The sequence below is a fragment of the Verruconis gallopava genome (genome assembly GCF_000836295.1).
Source record: "Verruconis gallopava strain CBS 43764 unplaced genomic scaffold supercont1.25, whole genome shotgun sequence".
Taxonomy (NCBI): Eukaryota; Fungi; Ascomycota; class Dothideomycetes; order Venturiales; family Sympoventuriaceae; genus Verruconis; species Verruconis gallopava.
In genome coordinates, this window is record NW_015622161.1 from 222,713 (window position 1) to 240,028 (window position 17,316).

The 17,316-nt window shown below is 54.7% G+C and overlaps 4 protein-coding genes across 4 annotated transcripts; 1 reads left to right on the forward strand and 3 right to left on the reverse strand.

The window, feature by feature from the left end:
• Positions 1 to 578: 578 nt before the first annotated feature.
• PV09_06895 (60S ribosomal protein L11) lies at positions 579 to 1,815 on the reverse strand. Its single transcript, XM_016360601.1, has 6 exons — positions 1,742 to 1,815; positions 1,646 to 1,682; positions 1,516 to 1,535; positions 1,327 to 1,417; positions 924 to 1,258; positions 579 to 862 (listed from the first exon to the last, which is right to left on the reverse strand). Exons 1-6 carry the CDS (start codon positions 1,742 to 1,744, stop codon positions 821 to 823), a joined length of 528 nt encoding a protein of 175 aa, XP_016211587.1. The 5' UTR covers positions 1,745 to 1,815; the 3' UTR covers positions 579 to 820.
• Positions 1,816 to 1,962: 147 nt separating this feature from the next.
• PV09_06896 (uncharacterized protein) lies at positions 1,963 to 3,887 on the forward strand. Its single transcript, XM_016360602.1, has 4 exons — positions 1,963 to 2,325; positions 2,397 to 2,405; positions 2,511 to 2,991; positions 3,065 to 3,887. The coding sequence occupies exons 1-4, from the start codon at positions 2,296 to 2,298 to the stop codon at positions 3,184 to 3,186; spliced, it is 642 nt and encodes a 213-aa protein (XP_016211588.1). The 5' UTR covers positions 1,963 to 2,295; the 3' UTR covers positions 3,187 to 3,887.
• On the reverse strand, positions 3,523 to 8,232 carry PV09_06897 (pyruvate carboxylase). Its single transcript, XM_016360603.1, has 6 exons — positions 7,845 to 8,232; positions 7,438 to 7,730; positions 6,571 to 7,145; positions 6,197 to 6,427; positions 3,891 to 6,126; positions 3,523 to 3,770 (listed from the first exon to the last, which is right to left on the reverse strand). The coding sequence occupies exons 1-6, from the start codon at positions 7,978 to 7,980 to the stop codon at positions 3,666 to 3,668; spliced, it is 3,576 nt and encodes a 1,191-aa protein (XP_016211589.1). The 5' UTR covers positions 7,981 to 8,232; the 3' UTR covers positions 3,523 to 3,665.
• Positions 8,233 to 10,770: 2,538 nt separating this feature from the next.
• PV09_06898 (uncharacterized protein) lies at positions 10,771 to 17,233 on the reverse strand. The gene is made up of 7 exons (XM_016360604.1): positions 16,980 to 17,233; positions 16,889 to 16,918; positions 14,464 to 16,666; positions 13,730 to 14,415; positions 11,797 to 13,527; positions 11,618 to 11,737; positions 10,771 to 11,562 (listed from the first exon to the last, which is right to left on the reverse strand). The coding sequence occupies exons 1-7, from the start codon at positions 17,010 to 17,012 to the stop codon at positions 11,326 to 11,328; spliced, it is 5,040 nt and encodes a 1,679-aa protein (XP_016211590.1). The 5' UTR covers positions 17,013 to 17,233; the 3' UTR covers positions 10,771 to 11,325.
• Positions 17,234 to 17,316: the final 83 nt, after the last annotated feature.

A 17,316-nucleotide genomic window follows, 5' to 3' on the forward strand; every position in this document is an offset into this window, starting at 1 on the left:
TTGGGACGTGAAGGTGCAGATAGCTGGTGATGCGCCGTATAACATCGTCTCATCCAAGGCCCTCCAATAATCGTCTTGTCGTCTTTGTGATAAGGGTCTGGGGACCACGTATTTGCACCGAGCAACAGCAACGACCACTCGTTCCTTTGCGAATCCAACCATTGGCCTTGTCACTTCGAAGCAAAGGCGAAAACGCACGCCAGGTAAAGGAGAGCACGGGTAGACGCGCTGCAAAAAACAAAAGCGCTACTGAACGTTTGAGCAAATGTTCGTCCGACGATCTAGCTCGAAGGGTCAACTATGGGTACAGTAATACAACATGACGAAGTCGGGGACTATTATATCCGAGACTAAGAGTCAATAGTCTCCAAAGGAGTCATGCAGTAAAAAGAATTGCACATCTTATTTTGAGTGGTTTGATGGAAAACGGGCGTCGTGCTTACATGTTATATTAGGATCAGGCAAACTAAGGCAAGACGGGATGATCCAAAGTTGTCATCAATATATCGGCTCTATGGAAATTACGATCAATCAATGGCTATGAAATTTTGAAAGCGGATCGTGATACTTGGGGCAAGTTTGGTAAAAAAGTGGCAGCGCTTTTTTTCATTGCTAGCTTGCTTACTTGCAACGATGCCCCACCCCATAGGAGAGAGGCCAGTCGTGCTTTTCATTTGGAAAGTATGCATTTCGAAAAAGCTGACAAGGCGACTTTGTCCGCTAGCCCAGTGAACTCCTGACCTGATGATCGTAGTACATGACCATTTCATACCATGCAAATGGAAATCTCACTCCTCTACTGTGTACACTAGCGTGACATTTACCTGACGATACCCTCGAAGCGTTGCTTGTACCACTTGATCTGAATTAAGAGTTAGAGTTGCCCGAGGCATAGCACAGGGAGGTGAAGCCATAGTACATACCGTCTCCTGCTTGGTGATTCTGTGCGAAGCACCAATGCGCGACTTGCCGCGTCTCCGCTTGGCAACACGCTCGCCCAGACGGGTCATGCAGCAGTAGAAGTCCATGCCGTAGATACCAATGGAAGGATCGTACTTGATGCCCAGATCGATGTGTTCGGAGATACCGAAGCCGAAGTTGCCCGTCTCAGAGAAGTTGCGGTTGCGGAGCTCGTACTCCTTGACCTTGAGGCCACGCTCAAGAATCTCGATGGCCTTCTCACCACGCACGGTGACGTGGACGGCGATCTTTTCGTTACGGCGGATACCAAAGGTACGGACGGTGTAGCGAGCCTTGGCTGTTGGTCACTTGCGTCAGTACGTGAACGCACGCTGCCGACTGTTGGAGATGGGGCAAAGCACGTACAGTACACTGGGGTTTGACCAGAAAGCTGTTCAAGCACCTTTGCGGCACGGGTAAGCCTGTCACCAGACTCGCCCACTGAGATGTTGAGAACCTAGAACATCATAAGCCGGGAACTCTTCTCACGAATACCCTTGTGTTTCAGGCTATTCGCAGGTTCACAAGGTGTGTTCGGCGTGGATGTGTACGTACGAGCTTCTGGACGCGCAGCTCTGTTTACAAAAATTAGCAATTGACATCTCGACGAGGACGGTTGACATGTGTGCACATGTGAGATAGAGAGATGGAGTGTGTATGTAAATGTAGGAAGGGAAGCACCAACCGCGCATAGGATTCTGGCTCTTGTCCTTTCCCTCAGACTGCAACCAACGTTAGCCAAAGTTTATGGCCGGCTCGGTACCGACGGCAATGCGCTCACCATCTTGACTGCTTGACGTTCGTCGATGTCGGCAACGTGTGTTATGTGCACAGAAAGTTTGGTCGGGGTACTCACAGACGGGGGAGAATTTTGGATTTCGTGGTGTGCAGCACCAGAAGCGGTTGACGCCTTGGCGCCTGAGCCGTGCCGCGCTGATTGGTCGGAAAAGCTCACCTTCTACAGACCCCCCCCTGGTCTCAAATCGCAGCTTTTGAACTTTTGTTGCTACGAACGAACTTTCCCCCACCAGAACGCAGCGGCTCTCCCGTATTCATCAATTGCCACGCGAAAAAAAAATCCACGGACCGTTCCATACTTCTGCCGCGCTGGATCGATAGGCGTCCCCAAGAAGTGGTAGGTGGCTTTCGTCGGTCGCCTCGAGGCAAGAGCGGCAGGCACGAAGCCCACGAAGACCTCTCGAACCCGAGCAAGAGAAAAATTTCGGCTAAAGAGCGAGGGCGTAAGCGCACCTATTCGCCTCCGACGGAGCAGAGTACGAAAGAAGTCAGCGTGACGGCTACGAAAGTCGCGTCCGCGCGCAAAGACAAGGAAAGATGACGTCGCAAAACAAGCAGGGCAAGATGGTGAGTCCTAACGAGACGACGGCGCGGTGACGGCGAGAAGGCGCGGCGAGCTAACCTTTTGGGCGACGCAGACAAACTATGTACGAGACCACTGAGCCCCCCGTCTCCCTGCCGAGAGCAGCGGGAGAAGAGAGGTACCTGATGGAAGACGAGGCGGTGCTAACTTTGGGCGTGGTTTCCCACAGGTCAACTACCGCATGCGCGCCACGCTCGAGGACGGCCGCCAGCTGACGGGCCAGATGCTCGCCTTCGACAAGCACATGAACCTCGTCCTGGCCGACACGGAAGAGTTCCGACGCATCAAGCAGCGCGCCAAGAAGGGCCCGTCCGCGCCGGGCTCGTCGTCGTCAGCGGACGTGGTCGAGATCGACGAGAAGCGCACCCTCGGCCTGCTCATCGTGCGCGGCGCCCACATCGTCTCACTTACCGTCGAGGGCCCGCCCCCGGCCGACCCGAGCGCGAGACTGGGCACGAGCAACCCTGCAGGCGGTCCTGTCGGCACGGCGGCGCTGAGCGCTGGGCCAGGCATAGCGAGACCGGGCGGTCGCGGGGCGCCGATTGGACTGACTGGGCCCGCGCCCGGCGTGGGTGGTCCGGCACCGCCAGGCTTCCCGGGCGCGCCAGGCGGTTTTGGTGGGTTCCCCGCCGGAAGGGGTGGTGGTCCTCGTACGTTCCCAAACTCCCACTTGCCCTTCACCGCCCTTTCGGCGAACCGAGACGTGCTGACACAACCTCGCAGCGGGCTTTGCGCCTCCAGGCTTCCCTCCTGCCGGTCCCCCAGGCTTCCAACCACCACCGGGCTTCCAACCCCCTGGCGGACGCGGATTTCCAGGCGCCCCCCCAGGATTCGGCGGCAGATGATTGTTTTTTTGAAGGCGTTTCGACGACGGCGGGAATCAGCAAGGAAATCTATCGAACGATGCGGAATCAAATCGCCGTGCTCTAGGATTCACACACGCGGTTGGGCTACTTGGCAAGAATACATGCGGAGAAGCTGGAAGAAGGCCGATGCATCGCCAAAATGTGTGATGGGAACAGGCGAGCCGATGAGAGCTATTATAGCACTTCATAGCCCAACAAAGTGGGGTGATAGCAGAATAAAATCCCAGAAAGGCACTTCAAGTCCAAGACCAAAAAAAAGTAAGAAAATTCGAGACCCGACGAATCACTTCGAATTCTCTAAGCTACCAACGTAGATCGAGGGGGAAAAAAAAATTTATTTCGGCACTAAAAACTGTCACGTTGAGACGATGTACAAGAGGGAACAATAACATCATTCGTATATATATACGTTTCAGCTAACCTAAGGGAAACGGACAAAGAACCGCCGCCGAGTTTTCTCACTTGACAATCTTACAGATCAGATCCTGCGAGTCAACCGAGTCGCCATCCTTGACGCTAAGGCTTCCAACTTTACCACTGTGCGGCGCCGAGATGACCATTTCCTGTTCGCGTGTTGTTAGCGGTTTTCTTATTAATTTTTGTTTTTATTTCCATCGCATCGAACGACTAGGCGTGCAAAGAGTAGATAGATGAAGAAAAAGGAGAAAGAATGAAAAACGTACCATCTTCATCGCGCTCAGAATGGCAATGGGATCGCCCTTGTTGACGTCCGCACCCTCCTTGACTCTAACTTCGACAACGACACCCGCCATTGGTGAGCCGACCTGGCTCGAATCCGATGCGTCGGCCTTGACACGCGACACGTTCTCCACGGCGGCATGCTTGTCGTCCACGGTGACTTGTCGCACCTCTCCATTCATCTCGTAGAACACCTCCCTTTGACCAGTTTGCTCGCTGAGCGGGCCGATGGCGAGCAGCTTGAGAATCAGCACCTTGCCCTTCTCGAGCTCGACGTGGAACTCTTCGCCCACCTCTGGCTTGGCGAGGAAGTAGCGCGTGGGAACGACTGAAAGATCGCCATACTTGTCTGTGAACTTCTTGAAGTCCTCAAACACCTTGGGGTACATGATGTACGAGGCGACGTCCGTCTCAGTGGCGCCTCCGTACTTCTCCTTCAGCTCCTTGCGGACCTTGTCGATATCCACAGGCTCGAAGTAGAGACCCGGTCGCTTGTCCATCTTTCTACGACCACGCAGGGCCTTGGTGCGCAGTGGCTCTGGGAATCCTCCGTACGGTTGACCCATCAACCCCTCGAAGAATTCGAGGACAGAGGACGGGAAGTCGAGCTTGTCGGCCCTCTCGAGCACATCGTTGTAGCTAAGGTTGTTGGAGACCATGAACTGAGCCAAGTCGCCAACGACCTTGGACGTGGGCGTGACCTTGACGATGTCGCCAAGCAAGTCGTTGGCCTGCTCGTAGGCCTTCTTGGTCTGGGCCCACTTCTCGCCAAGGCCTTGCTGGGAGGCCTGGAAGATGAGGTTGGTGAGCTGACCGCCGGGGATCTCGTGCTCGTAGACCTCGGGATCTGGGCCGGTGAGGCCGGCTTCGAACGGCGAGTAGAGAAGGCGAACCTGTGCCCAGTAGCTGTCAATGGCGCGAAGCGCAGCAGGGTCGAGACCGGTGTCGTATTTGGTGCCAGCCAACGAGGCAACGACGGCACCGATACTTGGCTGAGAGGTCATGCCGGACATGCTGTCGGTGGCGCAGTCGACAGCATCGGCGCCGGCCTGGGCACATGCGATCATGGAGGCGACACCAGTACCGGCGGAGTCGTGAGTGTGCACGTGGATGGGAATGTCTGGGAACCTCTCCCTCAAAGCACCAACAAGTTTGGTGGCGGCAGTAGGCTTCAGCACACCGGCCATATCCTTGATACCGAGGATATGAGCGCCCATGCCGACGATCTTGTCGGCAAGGTCCATGTAGTAGTCAAAGTTGTACTTCTTCTTCGGGTTCAACATGTCGCCGCTGTAGCACATGGCGCCTTCGGCGATACCGCCGGCCTTAACGACGGCTTTGATGCCGACCTCGAGCTGGGTGACGTCGTTGAGGGCGTCAAAGACACGGAATATGTCCATGCCATTCTTCTTTGCCTGCTCGCAGAAATGGACGATCGCGTTGTCGGGAAGCGAGGAGTAGGCGACACCGTTGGCGCCGCGGAGCAACATCTGGAAGGGGATGTTGGGCACGAGCTTCCTCATCTTCCTCAGACGGTCCCATGGATCCTCGTACAAGAAACGCATGGCGACGTCGAAGGTGGCGCCACCCCAGCACTCGAGAGCCCAGGCGTTGCTGAGAGCGTAGCTCGTCTCCTTGGCAATGTTGAGCATATCAACAGTTCGGACGCGCGTGGCAAGGAGCGACTGGTGGGCGTCTCTCCATGTTGTGTCCATGATCAGGCAGCCCGGATAGGCACGAACAGCCTTCGCGAAGGCCTCTGGGCCCTGCTCAAGGAAGATCTTCCTGAAGCCGACAGGGCATGGCTTCGACACGTCGATGACCTGGCCCTTGGAGTCGACGATCTCGGGAATCTTAACCTCACCCTTGAACTTGGGCTCGCCAACTTGGCCCTTGATCTGACTGCCGTTAACGGCAAGATCACCCAGGTAACTGAGCAGCTTCTGGGCACGGTTCTGACTGCTGACGAGGTTGAAGAGTTCTGGAGTGTCGTCGATGAACGTCGTCCAGCAGTCACCCTGGATGAAGATAGGATGCGAGAGAAGCGAGGTCAAGAAGGGAATGTTGGTCTTCACACCGCGGATACGGAATTCGACGAGAGCACGAAGGATCTTTCGTCGGGCGATCTCATATGTGGAACCGTGGCAGGTACACTTGACCAACATGGAGTCATAGTGAGGTGTGATAACGGAGCCCGCGTAACCATTACCACCGTCCAGCCTTTTGGAGATTTTTGGTCAGCTCGAGTGTACTTGAAGAATTTGATGACGTGCGTTTGTTTCTTTCTTACCTCACGCCATTTCCACCAGCGGATCGGTAGACCTCGATCTTGCCGGTGTCGGGAGCGAAGCCTTTTGCGGGATCTTCGGTTGTAATACGGCACTGGATAGCGAAGCCGCGGGTTGTGATGCGATCTTGTGTGAGGCCAAGCTGAGCGAGCGAAGCGCCAGCAGCGATCTGGATCTGTGCGGCAACGATATCTATGCCGGTGATCTCCTCGGTAATAGTGTGCTCGACTTGGCTGTCTCAAAAAGGTCAGAAATCGTACTCTGTGCCGCATTTTTTCCAATCTTTGCTCTCCGCCCTCCTTGTTTCTCAGGTAGGAGCCAAAGAGGGGAAGAGGGTAATCGTCCTTTTGTTGGGACATAAGGGAATGCAACTCACATTCTGGGGTTGATCTCGATGAAGTAGTATCGGTTCTGCTGATCGACCAAGAACTCGGCAGTACCAGCGTTGCGGTAGTTGACTGACTTGGCGAGCTTCACAGCGTCGGCCAAGATGGCGTCGCGCGTTGCAATGGGGAGCGTTGGCGCAGGAGCCAGCTCGACAACCTTCTGGTGGCGACGCTGAACGGAGCAGTCACGCTCGTACAGGTGAACAACGTTGCCATGGTTGTCGCCAAGGAGCTGAACCTCAATGTGCTTGGGCTTGTCCAAGAAACGCTCGACGAAGACGGTGCCGTTGCCAAAGGCCGATTTCGCCTCAGAGGTAGCACGCTCGAACGAGTCCTTCAGATCTTCCTGGTTGCGGACGACGCGCATGCCACGCCCACCGCCACCAAAGGCGGCTTTGATGATGATCGGGAAGCCATGCTCGTCGGTGAAGCTCTTGACTTCCTCGTACGTCTCGACTGGATCTGGCGTGCCTGGCACGACGGGCACGCCACACTTGATGGCCAGTCTGCGCGCGGAGACCTTGTCGCCCAAAGCGTCGATGGTGTCTGGGCTCGGGCCAACGAACTAAGATCTCGTCAGTCTGCAGCTAATCCCGCGCAGCAAGCCTCAACGTAATGCAAGTGACAAGGCCAAACACCCAAGAAAAACACCATTGATTCACGTGCGACAAGGTTGAGATATTTGTCGGTCAATGAGCTTAGGTTTCTCCTTGGTGGTGGAAGTTTAGATGGGTTGGCTTCTGAACCCCTCGTCCAATTGCATCCCGCGTGAAAAAAGAGAGGGGCAAAACTGGAAAAGATGAAAGATGTTTTTTTTTGGAAGAAAAAAAAATGAGACAATTGGAATTTGTACATACCACAATGCCAGCGGCCTCAACTTTGCGAGCGAATTCGGCGTTCTCGGAGAGGAAGCCGTAGCCAGGGTGGATCATGTTGACATCGTGCTCGACGGCGATCTTTACGATCTCGTCAGCGGCCAGGTAAGCGCCGACGGGCGTATACTGGCCACGCTTGCCGATGACATAGGCCTCGTCGGCCTTTTGCCTGTGCATGCCCATGCGGTCCTCATGACTGTAGATGGCGACGGTGTGTAGCGAAAGCTCGTGGGCGGTTCTGAAGATGCGAATGGGGATCTCGCCGCGGTTGGCCACTGCGTTATCTCCAGTATCAGCAAATGACATCCGGCTAGGGCCCATACCTCAACCACAGAGGGGTCGGCGGGCGGGAGGCGACGAGGGGAAAAAGAAAAAAAAACAAAACTCACCCATCAGCTTTTTCATCTGCATGATGGAGCTGTTGGCCCGCAACCGGTGATGCACCGAGTTCTTGACGGTGGTGTGCAAGTCGGAGTCATCAATTGCCTCCTCGGGCACGACGGGGGCTGAGATGAGGCCCGACATGACGGCGGTGATGGCAGAGGTGGAGGAGGAGGAGGTGTCGGCGGTGGTGGTTGTGTTGCTGGACTCTCAGCAAACGAGCGTGCGGGCAGCGAGAAAGTGCACGGAGGGGGTGGTTGGGCAAGAGGAGAGGAGGCTGAAGGAAGCAGGTCAGCAGCAGCCTTTTTAAACGTCAATTGCAAAGGAACAGGCGAGGGTATGGCGCCATGAACTGGTTAAGTTATTTTGTTTATCATCATCATGCGAGCCGAATCGGTATCAAACGGGCGTGCTGCAAAGCTCCCACTTGGCCCCTCCAAGGTGTCGAGCTAGCGCGTGCAGGCGGGCTGGCTTTGCGGTGTGCATGACGAACCCCAAACTTTCCGCCCGGCGGGCACGGCCTTGGAGAAGAGCATGCAGGCTAACGACGGAAAAAATAACTCACGTTGGAGAACAGCTGGGCGGGCTCGAGCGAGTCAATGGAGGAAGGGGAGGAGGGTGGGCGTGCCGCGGACCGGGTGGTTTGGCGGGGGCGAGGCAGCAGAGGACTTGGGCGGGTTTTCGATCAATTGGGTTGATTGCAGAGGGAGAGCAGACGGGAGAGGAGGCAATTGGGAGCGAGAGAGGGAGAGCGGGTGGAAGAGCAAGATCCGCGCGCAGAGAGAGAGAGAGAAGTAGATGATCTGCCGTGATGCAAGCGTGCGCACGGGGGCGGTAAGGGTGATGCAAGGCAAGAGTCGGAGACGGGTGAGTCTGTGTGTGTGTGTGTGTGTGCTTGTGTGTGTGCTGGAGTGAGTCTGCGTGTGTCTCTGTGTGCGGGCGACGTGGACGCGCGTGTGGGCGAGTGCGTCTCTTGGTGCTGGTGCTGGGCAGGCGCTGGGTTGTTGGCGCTTTCCCGTCGAGTTCGAGCTGGGCCCGACCCGAGCTGAGCTGCGCAGGCATCGGGGGAAGGTGCGAGCGAGCTCGGTGCAGGCGGGGCAGGCGCGCCCGATCCAGAACGCCCGTCGTCACGGGCTCGGCAGAAAAGGGAAAAAGCAAGGCTGCTTGACACTCACCTGCGCGACGAGGCTTGCCTTGTGGACGTCGTGCTGCTGGACGGTGAAAGCCCGAACTGCTCGGCGTCTCTTCTTCTTGCTGTTCTCGTTGATCCCTTCCGCTCTGGCTGAAGCCGCAACGCGGGAAGTGCCAGCAAGGACGTGTAAACGAGTGTCGCCTCGTGCGATTCTCCGTCGCAGACCAACGCGACGCTCCGCTCTACGTGACGATTGGCAAAAGGACGACGGCCAGGCCGGACAGTGCAGAAAAAGGCGGCGAAGGATGGTGGGAAAGACACAGCCGAAACGAGGAAAGCAAAGCAAAGGATTTCCGAGCTGAGAGCAGAAGATGGAATCGCGACGCCGCAAGCCGGGTTGTTCGTCTGCTTTTGAAGCTCAACTCCTGTCGCTAGCGAGCCACCATGGCGGCCATGAATGCTCGCCCGGCTATATGCGCATCGTGACGGCCTCGGAAAAATGGAACGTGAAAGGCTGGCTGGCTTTGCCAGACCTTCGACAGCAGCCTGCCATGGGAAGAGCCGGAGTCTGTAACCCGGGGTAGCCACAAGTCTTCCCCTACGCATGAGTGTTTTTTGGCTCAACCAAAAGCATAAGCTCGGGGATGAGCTGCAAGTCCGCACGTTCGCTGAGAGCCGTCGCCCGCTGCTCTCTAAACCGCCCCGGACAATCTCACACTCTCTGACTGAGTTGACCACGATGCCTTTCCCCCCGTTGTCGCACGTCGCGGGTCATCATGCTCCGTGACTGGTTCCTGCATATGCCCTCTTGGACTCGCCAGGTGCGAGAGCCACACAACACACACACACATACACACACACATGGCTGCCGCACGAGGAGGCACGCAAAGCCGAGTACACACTCTCTCGCACGCGCCGTCTCTCTGTCTTTTGCCCACCTTACACGATCTCGAATTCAGCTTGGTGGTCTTGCTTGCGACTGCTGATGGTGTGCGACCTCGGGTTCTGTCGACGTGAGTCGTCATGCGCGAGGCTGGCCGTGGCCGCCAGCAGAGACCAATAAGCGAGCTCGCCTTTCTAAAGCCGCCCTTGGGTCGAGGTTGACTCTCTTAGCTTCACGCGCAAACAAACGCACCCACATGTGCGCGCAGCGCCTTCGACAGCTCTGACAAAGAAACGAGATCTTCTCGTCCTTGTAACGCGCGGCGATCTTGCCTCGTCCGAAGCCCAGCGTGGCCGGGTGGGGGGGGTTTCACCCTCCCTGGACCAGTGACGTCGTCCTTGCTCTCGACCACTCTGATTATTTTTTTTTTTCCTTTTTTTGGCTTGGGGACTGTGCCTGTTTCGATCCGTGCTTTTGCCGGTGCAAGATTGCGAGATCTCAAACTGTGCCAAGCGTCCGTGACTGGAGACCTTCGGCAGCTCTCCTAGCGCGAAGCATGGTGGCCCTCGATGCTGTCGGCGGCCCGGCTAACGGACGTGACAACAACCGACATGGAGAAGGGATCTGCCCTCCTTTGTCTCTCTCTCGCATCCATGGTCTTTGTGGCTCCTGCCACGGCAGTCATGGGCACGAGGCTGCCAAACTCGTCTTAAGAGCGTCAGAACCTGAACGGTGCCCTCACCGTCTTCCGTCACGTAGCATACGTACAGTGATGTCCGTCGCAACGGCCGCAAAAACTTCGCCTGACAGTCCTGACATCGTAGATCTGTAGAACAGCCGTCACGTGGATTCGGGCTTGCTTAACCGCCTCACACTACTCGTCGTCCCGTAAACGTGGAGACAAAAACCACCAACGTAGCAAACGAGAGAGGGCACGTGGAAGGCTTTAGACTACGGAAACTGGGTAAAAAAGAGGAAGAACGAGACACACCGTATGTTCTACTACTGTACACAGCTCACCGTAAACGCAAGTTCAAAAAAAGTAAAGCAAGACACGCGGCACTTTTCTAACTCATTCCCCATCCACGAGCACACCTCAAAACAGCACAGGCATGCAGCCGGGGAAATCGATCCCACAGATCCACCATCTCCCGGCGTATCTCCGCACGTTGCTGTCAAAAGGAACCAAGGCTCCCAAATTACATACACACGTGTAGAAGGCGTGAAAGATACCCACAGGACTCCCAGGGCGGTCTGGGGCCCTGAGCCTCAATTGTACAATCGCATTGTCTCCCAAGAGAATCCCATCCTCGGTCACCGTGACTCCCGAAAACGTCGTTGGAAAAAACAATGAACTCAAACTGCTGCGTGGACGCATGGTCGGGTAGATGCGGCGATTGTCTTAAAAATCTTGGCCGTCGCTTCTCAAACACACTGCACGCACATTAGCTGCGGGCGAACGAGGGCCTGTATTCTAGAATGCCCGGAAGCCAGTGGCTTGAGGTGCGATGCCGTTGGGCTGGCCATAAGGGGTCGGCGATGGCGCGCTGTTGATGGGTCCCTGCGTTAGCAGCAGGCGCGATCCACCGAGAATCGGAGTGTTGTCTTCGTCCTTCTGCTGGGATGCCTCCCTTGCCTTGCGCTCCTCGTTATCCTTCTTGAGCATCTCGATTGTAGCTGTCTGCTGGGCAAGCATGTTGATCATAAAAGGCTGTTCATCTGTCAATCCTTTGTCCCAACGAATGAAAACAGCTGCGACTACGTACCATGGTGAAATCGTGAAGACCATTGCGCCACGAAAGCTCCAAGATGAGATCCGGACGCAGCAAATCATAGCAAGCATACAACATGCCAACGTAGCATTCCCTGCTGCCAATGTCGACAAACTGTACAACGCATTAGCATCGTGTTCATCCTCGTCAGGCAAGAAGACCCTCAAACTTACATATCGGAGCAGCTCCTCGACGACCTCCGGTTTCCCAGACATAGCAGCCGTTTCGATGGCGTCCTTGTACAGCTTGTCCTGCTTGGACAGCTCGATGGATTTTTGCCATCGCTTGTTCTTGCGCCAGATGTTGGCCGCAATCTGTCTGAAGAACACGAGATCGTGTCGCTCAAGGCGCTGTGCAAGCTCTGGAGCATCATAATTGTCATAAGCCGTGACCGAGTCCCGAAGTGTCTTATAGTCCTCTTCCTCAATAAGCAGGTCATGTATCGCAGAGTTGACACTGCGCTTGTTCTGGCCTTGCACAGCCATCAGGAACGGCTTGATGAGCGGAATGTCGTCTGACTTCTGGAAGATGGAGACAACCCGGTTGACGTCAATGCGTGGCGTAAGAGCTTGGAGGAGATCGGTCAGCAGCATTGGATGCTCGCTGCGATAGAAGGTCAGAGCGCGGTAGTAGATCTCTAAGTTGGCTACTTTGACGATAATGTCTTTGAAAGACTGGTGCTCCCACGCGTCCGCAGCGCGCTCCATCATGGCCAGTGCTGCGTTATCCCACTCGTCGTAGTGAGTGTAGCAGAAGATCAGCTCCGGCCACAGGTGGGCTTCCAAGCAGGCTGTGATCATCTTGGGCAGGTTGATGCGCGACCAGAATACACGCAGGTGCTCCATGACACGTTCTGGGTGGTACTTCGCAAGAGCCGAGCCCAGCTCAGTGAACATGCCCATGTGTGCTCGCTCAAGACCAAGACCGGCTTCAAGCAGATTGATAAGCTCATCAAAGTAGCCGTTGTATTCATACTGTCGCACAACATCCGAAAGCTCGTCGGCATGAACAATGAGGTTGAGTCCAGCAATCTGTGCGAGACGGAACTCTTTTTTCGCGACGCAAGCATCATGGACTTGCTTCCAAACCTTAGTACTGTTCGCTTTGCGAGCAGCCTCGACAGCCTGCTGGTACTCATCAAGATGAACCAACGTTGTCGCGAGCTTAGCCCAATTAGATATGCTAGTGTAGAAGATCTTGGCAGCCTCATGGTAGCCTTCCTCGTATGCCTTGTCACCGGAGGCCTCGACGTCAGCCACGTTGGTCGAACGCAAGAAGTCCTCCAGCTCTGGGAGCTGGTTAAGGCGAGCAAAACAGAAAGCAAGCGCAGTGTCGACAGCTGGCTCGCGTAGGGTTTTGCGAGCCATGCGTAGGAACTTGATAAGGTCTTCGTCTTTACCTGCCTGCGTCGCGATTTCAATGACTTCGCTATAGTTGGACGGGTCTTGAGCACGGATATAAGACTCGATGGAATCAGTAATCCTAAGGCCATCAAGCTGAGCCTTGCCAACGCGACTCCACACCTCAGGAAGGTCTACACGGTCGGCATATTCATGTGCTCGGTCGATGCTGACAATATGATCAGTGAGGACATTAACAGCAGCGGCATGATTGTTGTCCTTCTTGTAGATCTCGAAAGCTTCCTCGAACATGCCCTGGTCGATACATTGCTCCGCAACATCTTCTGGAGTGTAGTTGTTGAGCTGCTGAATATAACCAATGACACGACCCTTGTCAGCCTTGCAAGCGGTAAGGATGAGAAGGTTCTGAAGAGTCGGGTTATCGCTGAACGGAGAAGGCTCAAGGATGATCTTCTCAAGCATTTCAATCAACTCGGAGGGCAGATCCTCATCAACAAAAGCCTTGACGGCAATAGATACCTTCTCTGGTTCACTACATTCGGGCTATTTGGATATGTTAGCATTGGCAAGGTTCTTAAGCAGCAAAGAGGCATAGAACATGTTTAAACTCTTGCAAGATATAGTGTAGGTGGTCCGATGAGGAAAACACGTCTTGACCATAGGGCTTACGAAATCGAGCCGTGCAGGATGGTTCGACAAACTGTAATGAATTGATATGTTGGAAAAGAAACAGGGACAAACTTACAACTGCGGTAGCGACTACAGCATCGACCAATGAGCGACGGTACATGTTGCTGTCGTTGAGCACGAACTTCCAGACATCTGGATCCGCACGATCAAGCACATACCGTGCTTGCTGCTTGAACATGCCATTCTCATTCGTGATGTTAATAAGCTCGAGATCATTCTGACCCTTGCGATACGCCACAAATGCAAGGTTCGGGTCACGCTTCTCACAATATTTGCCAACGACAAGTGAGTCATACTGATCGTTCTCCTGCAAGAAGCGCTCTGGATTGTTGTTGCTGTCAATGTAAATTTTCGCAAGCGCGTTATACACTGCCTGCTGTTGGTTGCCGGACTGGAGCGTCTGCTCAAGGAAGGGCAAGAGAAGCTTGAGACGGTTTCGAGATTCCACTTCGGAAACCAGCTCATCGATCGGAATGGAAGCAGGATTGACGGAGGCGAGGAGACTCTTGATGATGGACTCATCACAGTCGACATCAAGGAGACCACCCACGACGCCTGGGGTTCGTGATGGGTTGATGCGTTGCACATATACCTCAATCGACTTGAATTGCTGGTTCTTGTATAGGTAAAGGATGAGGTCGTGAACCATGTTGAAGCGATCACACACGATGATGAGCGGTAGCTGCTCGCTCAGCTTGGCTTCTTTGAGGAAGTTCTTTACTTTCTCCGGATCGTAGAAGTCTTCTAGGTGTTAGCAGACAGCCATACGCACAGGAAGACACCGCTTACTGTTCTCACGGCAGACTCGCTCGACCTCATTCAGCTGCCCCATCCTGGTAGCTGCCTCAATGTACTTGAACACCACATCTTTGTCTTCAGAGATGTTCACGATACTGCCAAGGTAATAGTACAGTCCCTCGGCAGTACGATGCTTCTCCAACAAGCTCACAATACGGACCGGGCCCAGAAGATCGGAATACTTCTGCGCGATTCGGATGACGGCCTGCAAGTTCTGACGGATGTTGAACTTGAGCATCTCATCCAAAGCCTCAAGCGAGAGTTCGACAGTTAGCTGGCCGAAGTAGTTGAGCAGCCACTCTTCCGGTAGCTTATCTGTGTGGACGATGATACGCTTGATAGCGGCTGGATCATCGTTGTGCTCGAGAGCACGTGTCAACAAGCCAGCGTTCTCACATAGCGAGGCAATGCGTGCTTTGTCGTAATAGTGGAACATTTCGTTGCCCAGGATGGCATCAGCGACTTGGGGTGCATTGATCAGGTTCATCTCCAATAGTCTTGTCTGAAGATCGCCCTGCTCGGGACGGTCACCTGCGAGTGCATCAAGCAGGAAGGCTGTTGCTTGCTGAATCATGCCCTGCGACTGGAAGATGTCAACCACACGGCTGATATCGACAAGTGGGCCATTTTCATCCTTGACCAGCGCAGACGCAAACTCGGCACCTTTCTCTGGGTTGACACGAACGATATGCTGCAGCAGAACGGTGAAATCGGGGGTGTAGCCGACTTCTTTTGTGTATGGCAAGATCTGCTCGAAGCGACCCAGCTCAGCGAGAGCTGCAACGACCTTTTGTGGTGCCTGTGCTCGCTGATATATGGTCAGAGCGAGAGCAAGATCGTGCTGGCGTACGATGTCACCCAACTCTTCCGAGCACTCCAGCTTGTTCTCACCAAGCCATTTCTCGAGCAAGTGCTTACGGTTCTGAGCGAGGACAGGGCGCACAAGCTCGAGTGTCTCGTACTTGTTCAACGATCCCTTGTCCAAAAGCATTCCGAAGTACTGCAGGATAACGGAGAGCTGGCCAGGTTGAGCAGGAATCTGCTTGAATCGCTCGATCGTGGTCGGCGTACGCAAGAACCCACGAGGCGAGTTAGCAGCAGTTTTCGCAGCCTCTGTGTACGAGCCCGATTGAAGCAATCTCTCGAACTGCTGCTGATACAGGTTGTCCGCACCGGGTAGACTCGCTCTTGATGCCAACTTATAGGCTAGCTCGCCGTTCGCCGGATTCTGCAGGAGGTACGGGATGATGGTGGACTCGTCGACGCTGACGGTCAGAACTTGCCCTTTTCTGTTGACCCCAATGATGCCGGAAGATGTGGAGTCGGCGGACGTGGTGAAGATGGTCTCGCTGGAGATGCGGTTCATGAAGATGCAGGTGCCGCTTTCAAGATCGTACAGATGAATGAAGCCATACTTTGTCACCAAGTAGATGACGCTGTAACGCTTCGAAACCTGCATTGCAACCGGGAAGTCATTGGTTGCCTCAGGCGGGAAGAAGATGTCTACATTCTTCTTCGCAAACTGCGGCTGGCCAGGCGTGTGATCGACCTGGACAATGTGGAGCTTGGCAGCGGTAGCGGTTCGCACGGCAAATGTAAACAGCTTACTGTCCTCACTGGCGCCATCAAGGCGAAGGGTACCGAATGCGGCTGCGTGGCCTTCGATGGACTGGCTGATACCTCGTGCTTTCGAATACAGTTGCATAGCGCCCACGACGCGACCTTGCTGCTGGGAGATGCCAACAACCACCATCCACGATTCATCGTCACTGACGCGGTAGTTGATGATCTGGCAGCCGGCAAGATTAGCGTTGCGATCAAATACCTTGACTGGCTGAGTGGCGGCTGGATCAAAGACATTCCAGTGGTAGACTGAATTGTCCGTGACCAGGCCCAACGACGTGTCATTGAACCACTTCCAGAACATGACATCCTCTGGCATGGTAGCCGACTTCAGCTTAGCCTTGTTCTCCAGATCGAAGATCTGCAATGTCCTCTGTTGCGCCTTAAGAGCAATTATGAGTTTGTTGGGGTGCATAATGGCGCTGTCAGCCTTGATGGGCCGGCGGAGCACATGGTTGTTGTTCTTGAGGTCGATTATGATGACTTCAGCTTGACCAGTTTCCGAAGTCTGGCGGACGCATATGTAGCGGTCGGATTCGAGTGTGCAGGTGTTGAAGCCTATCGAGGCCGGCTGAAGAATACGTCAGTCTGGGACCGCCCCCATTTGAGGTTGATTACATGGCGTCAAGGGCTAGGCAGGCGCATCGTTCCCTTTCGCGTGTCTTGTTCTTCTAAAGCAGAATTCAATGCGGCCTTGCCATGACTGACTGGCGGCATGAAGACAAGGATGATAGGGAATGGACATGTTGCTGCGTGACGTAGCCTCTTTCGCCAAATACGTGTTGTAACTCACTTGAATCTCATAGTTGCCTAGTTGGAGTAACTGTTCCCAAAAACGTCAGCATGACCATCTCGCGCGAGCGCTACGCACGGAAAGTATTTACCTCCGTGAACTTAATGGGGAGTTGAGAACCCATGATGGCGAATTAGTATGGGCAGGACGGTAGAGTCGCGCATCAAACAGGCAGCGGACGGATTGGGACCCGACGTGGAGAAAAGGCGAAAGTGAAGATGCCGAGAGTGCGAAGAAAGAAGATACCGACGCCCGCGCTTGTATGTGTGCCAATGCCAAAGGATAAGAAGTGGTTGAGGGTTGCGATGGAATTATTAGGCGGAGTTGGAGTTTCCTGTGCTTGCGAGACGAACAGCTGTTCTGAGCTCCTGAAGCGGATGCTTGCATAGCCCGGTTGGGACGCTGACTAAGAATCACGTGCACCGCGC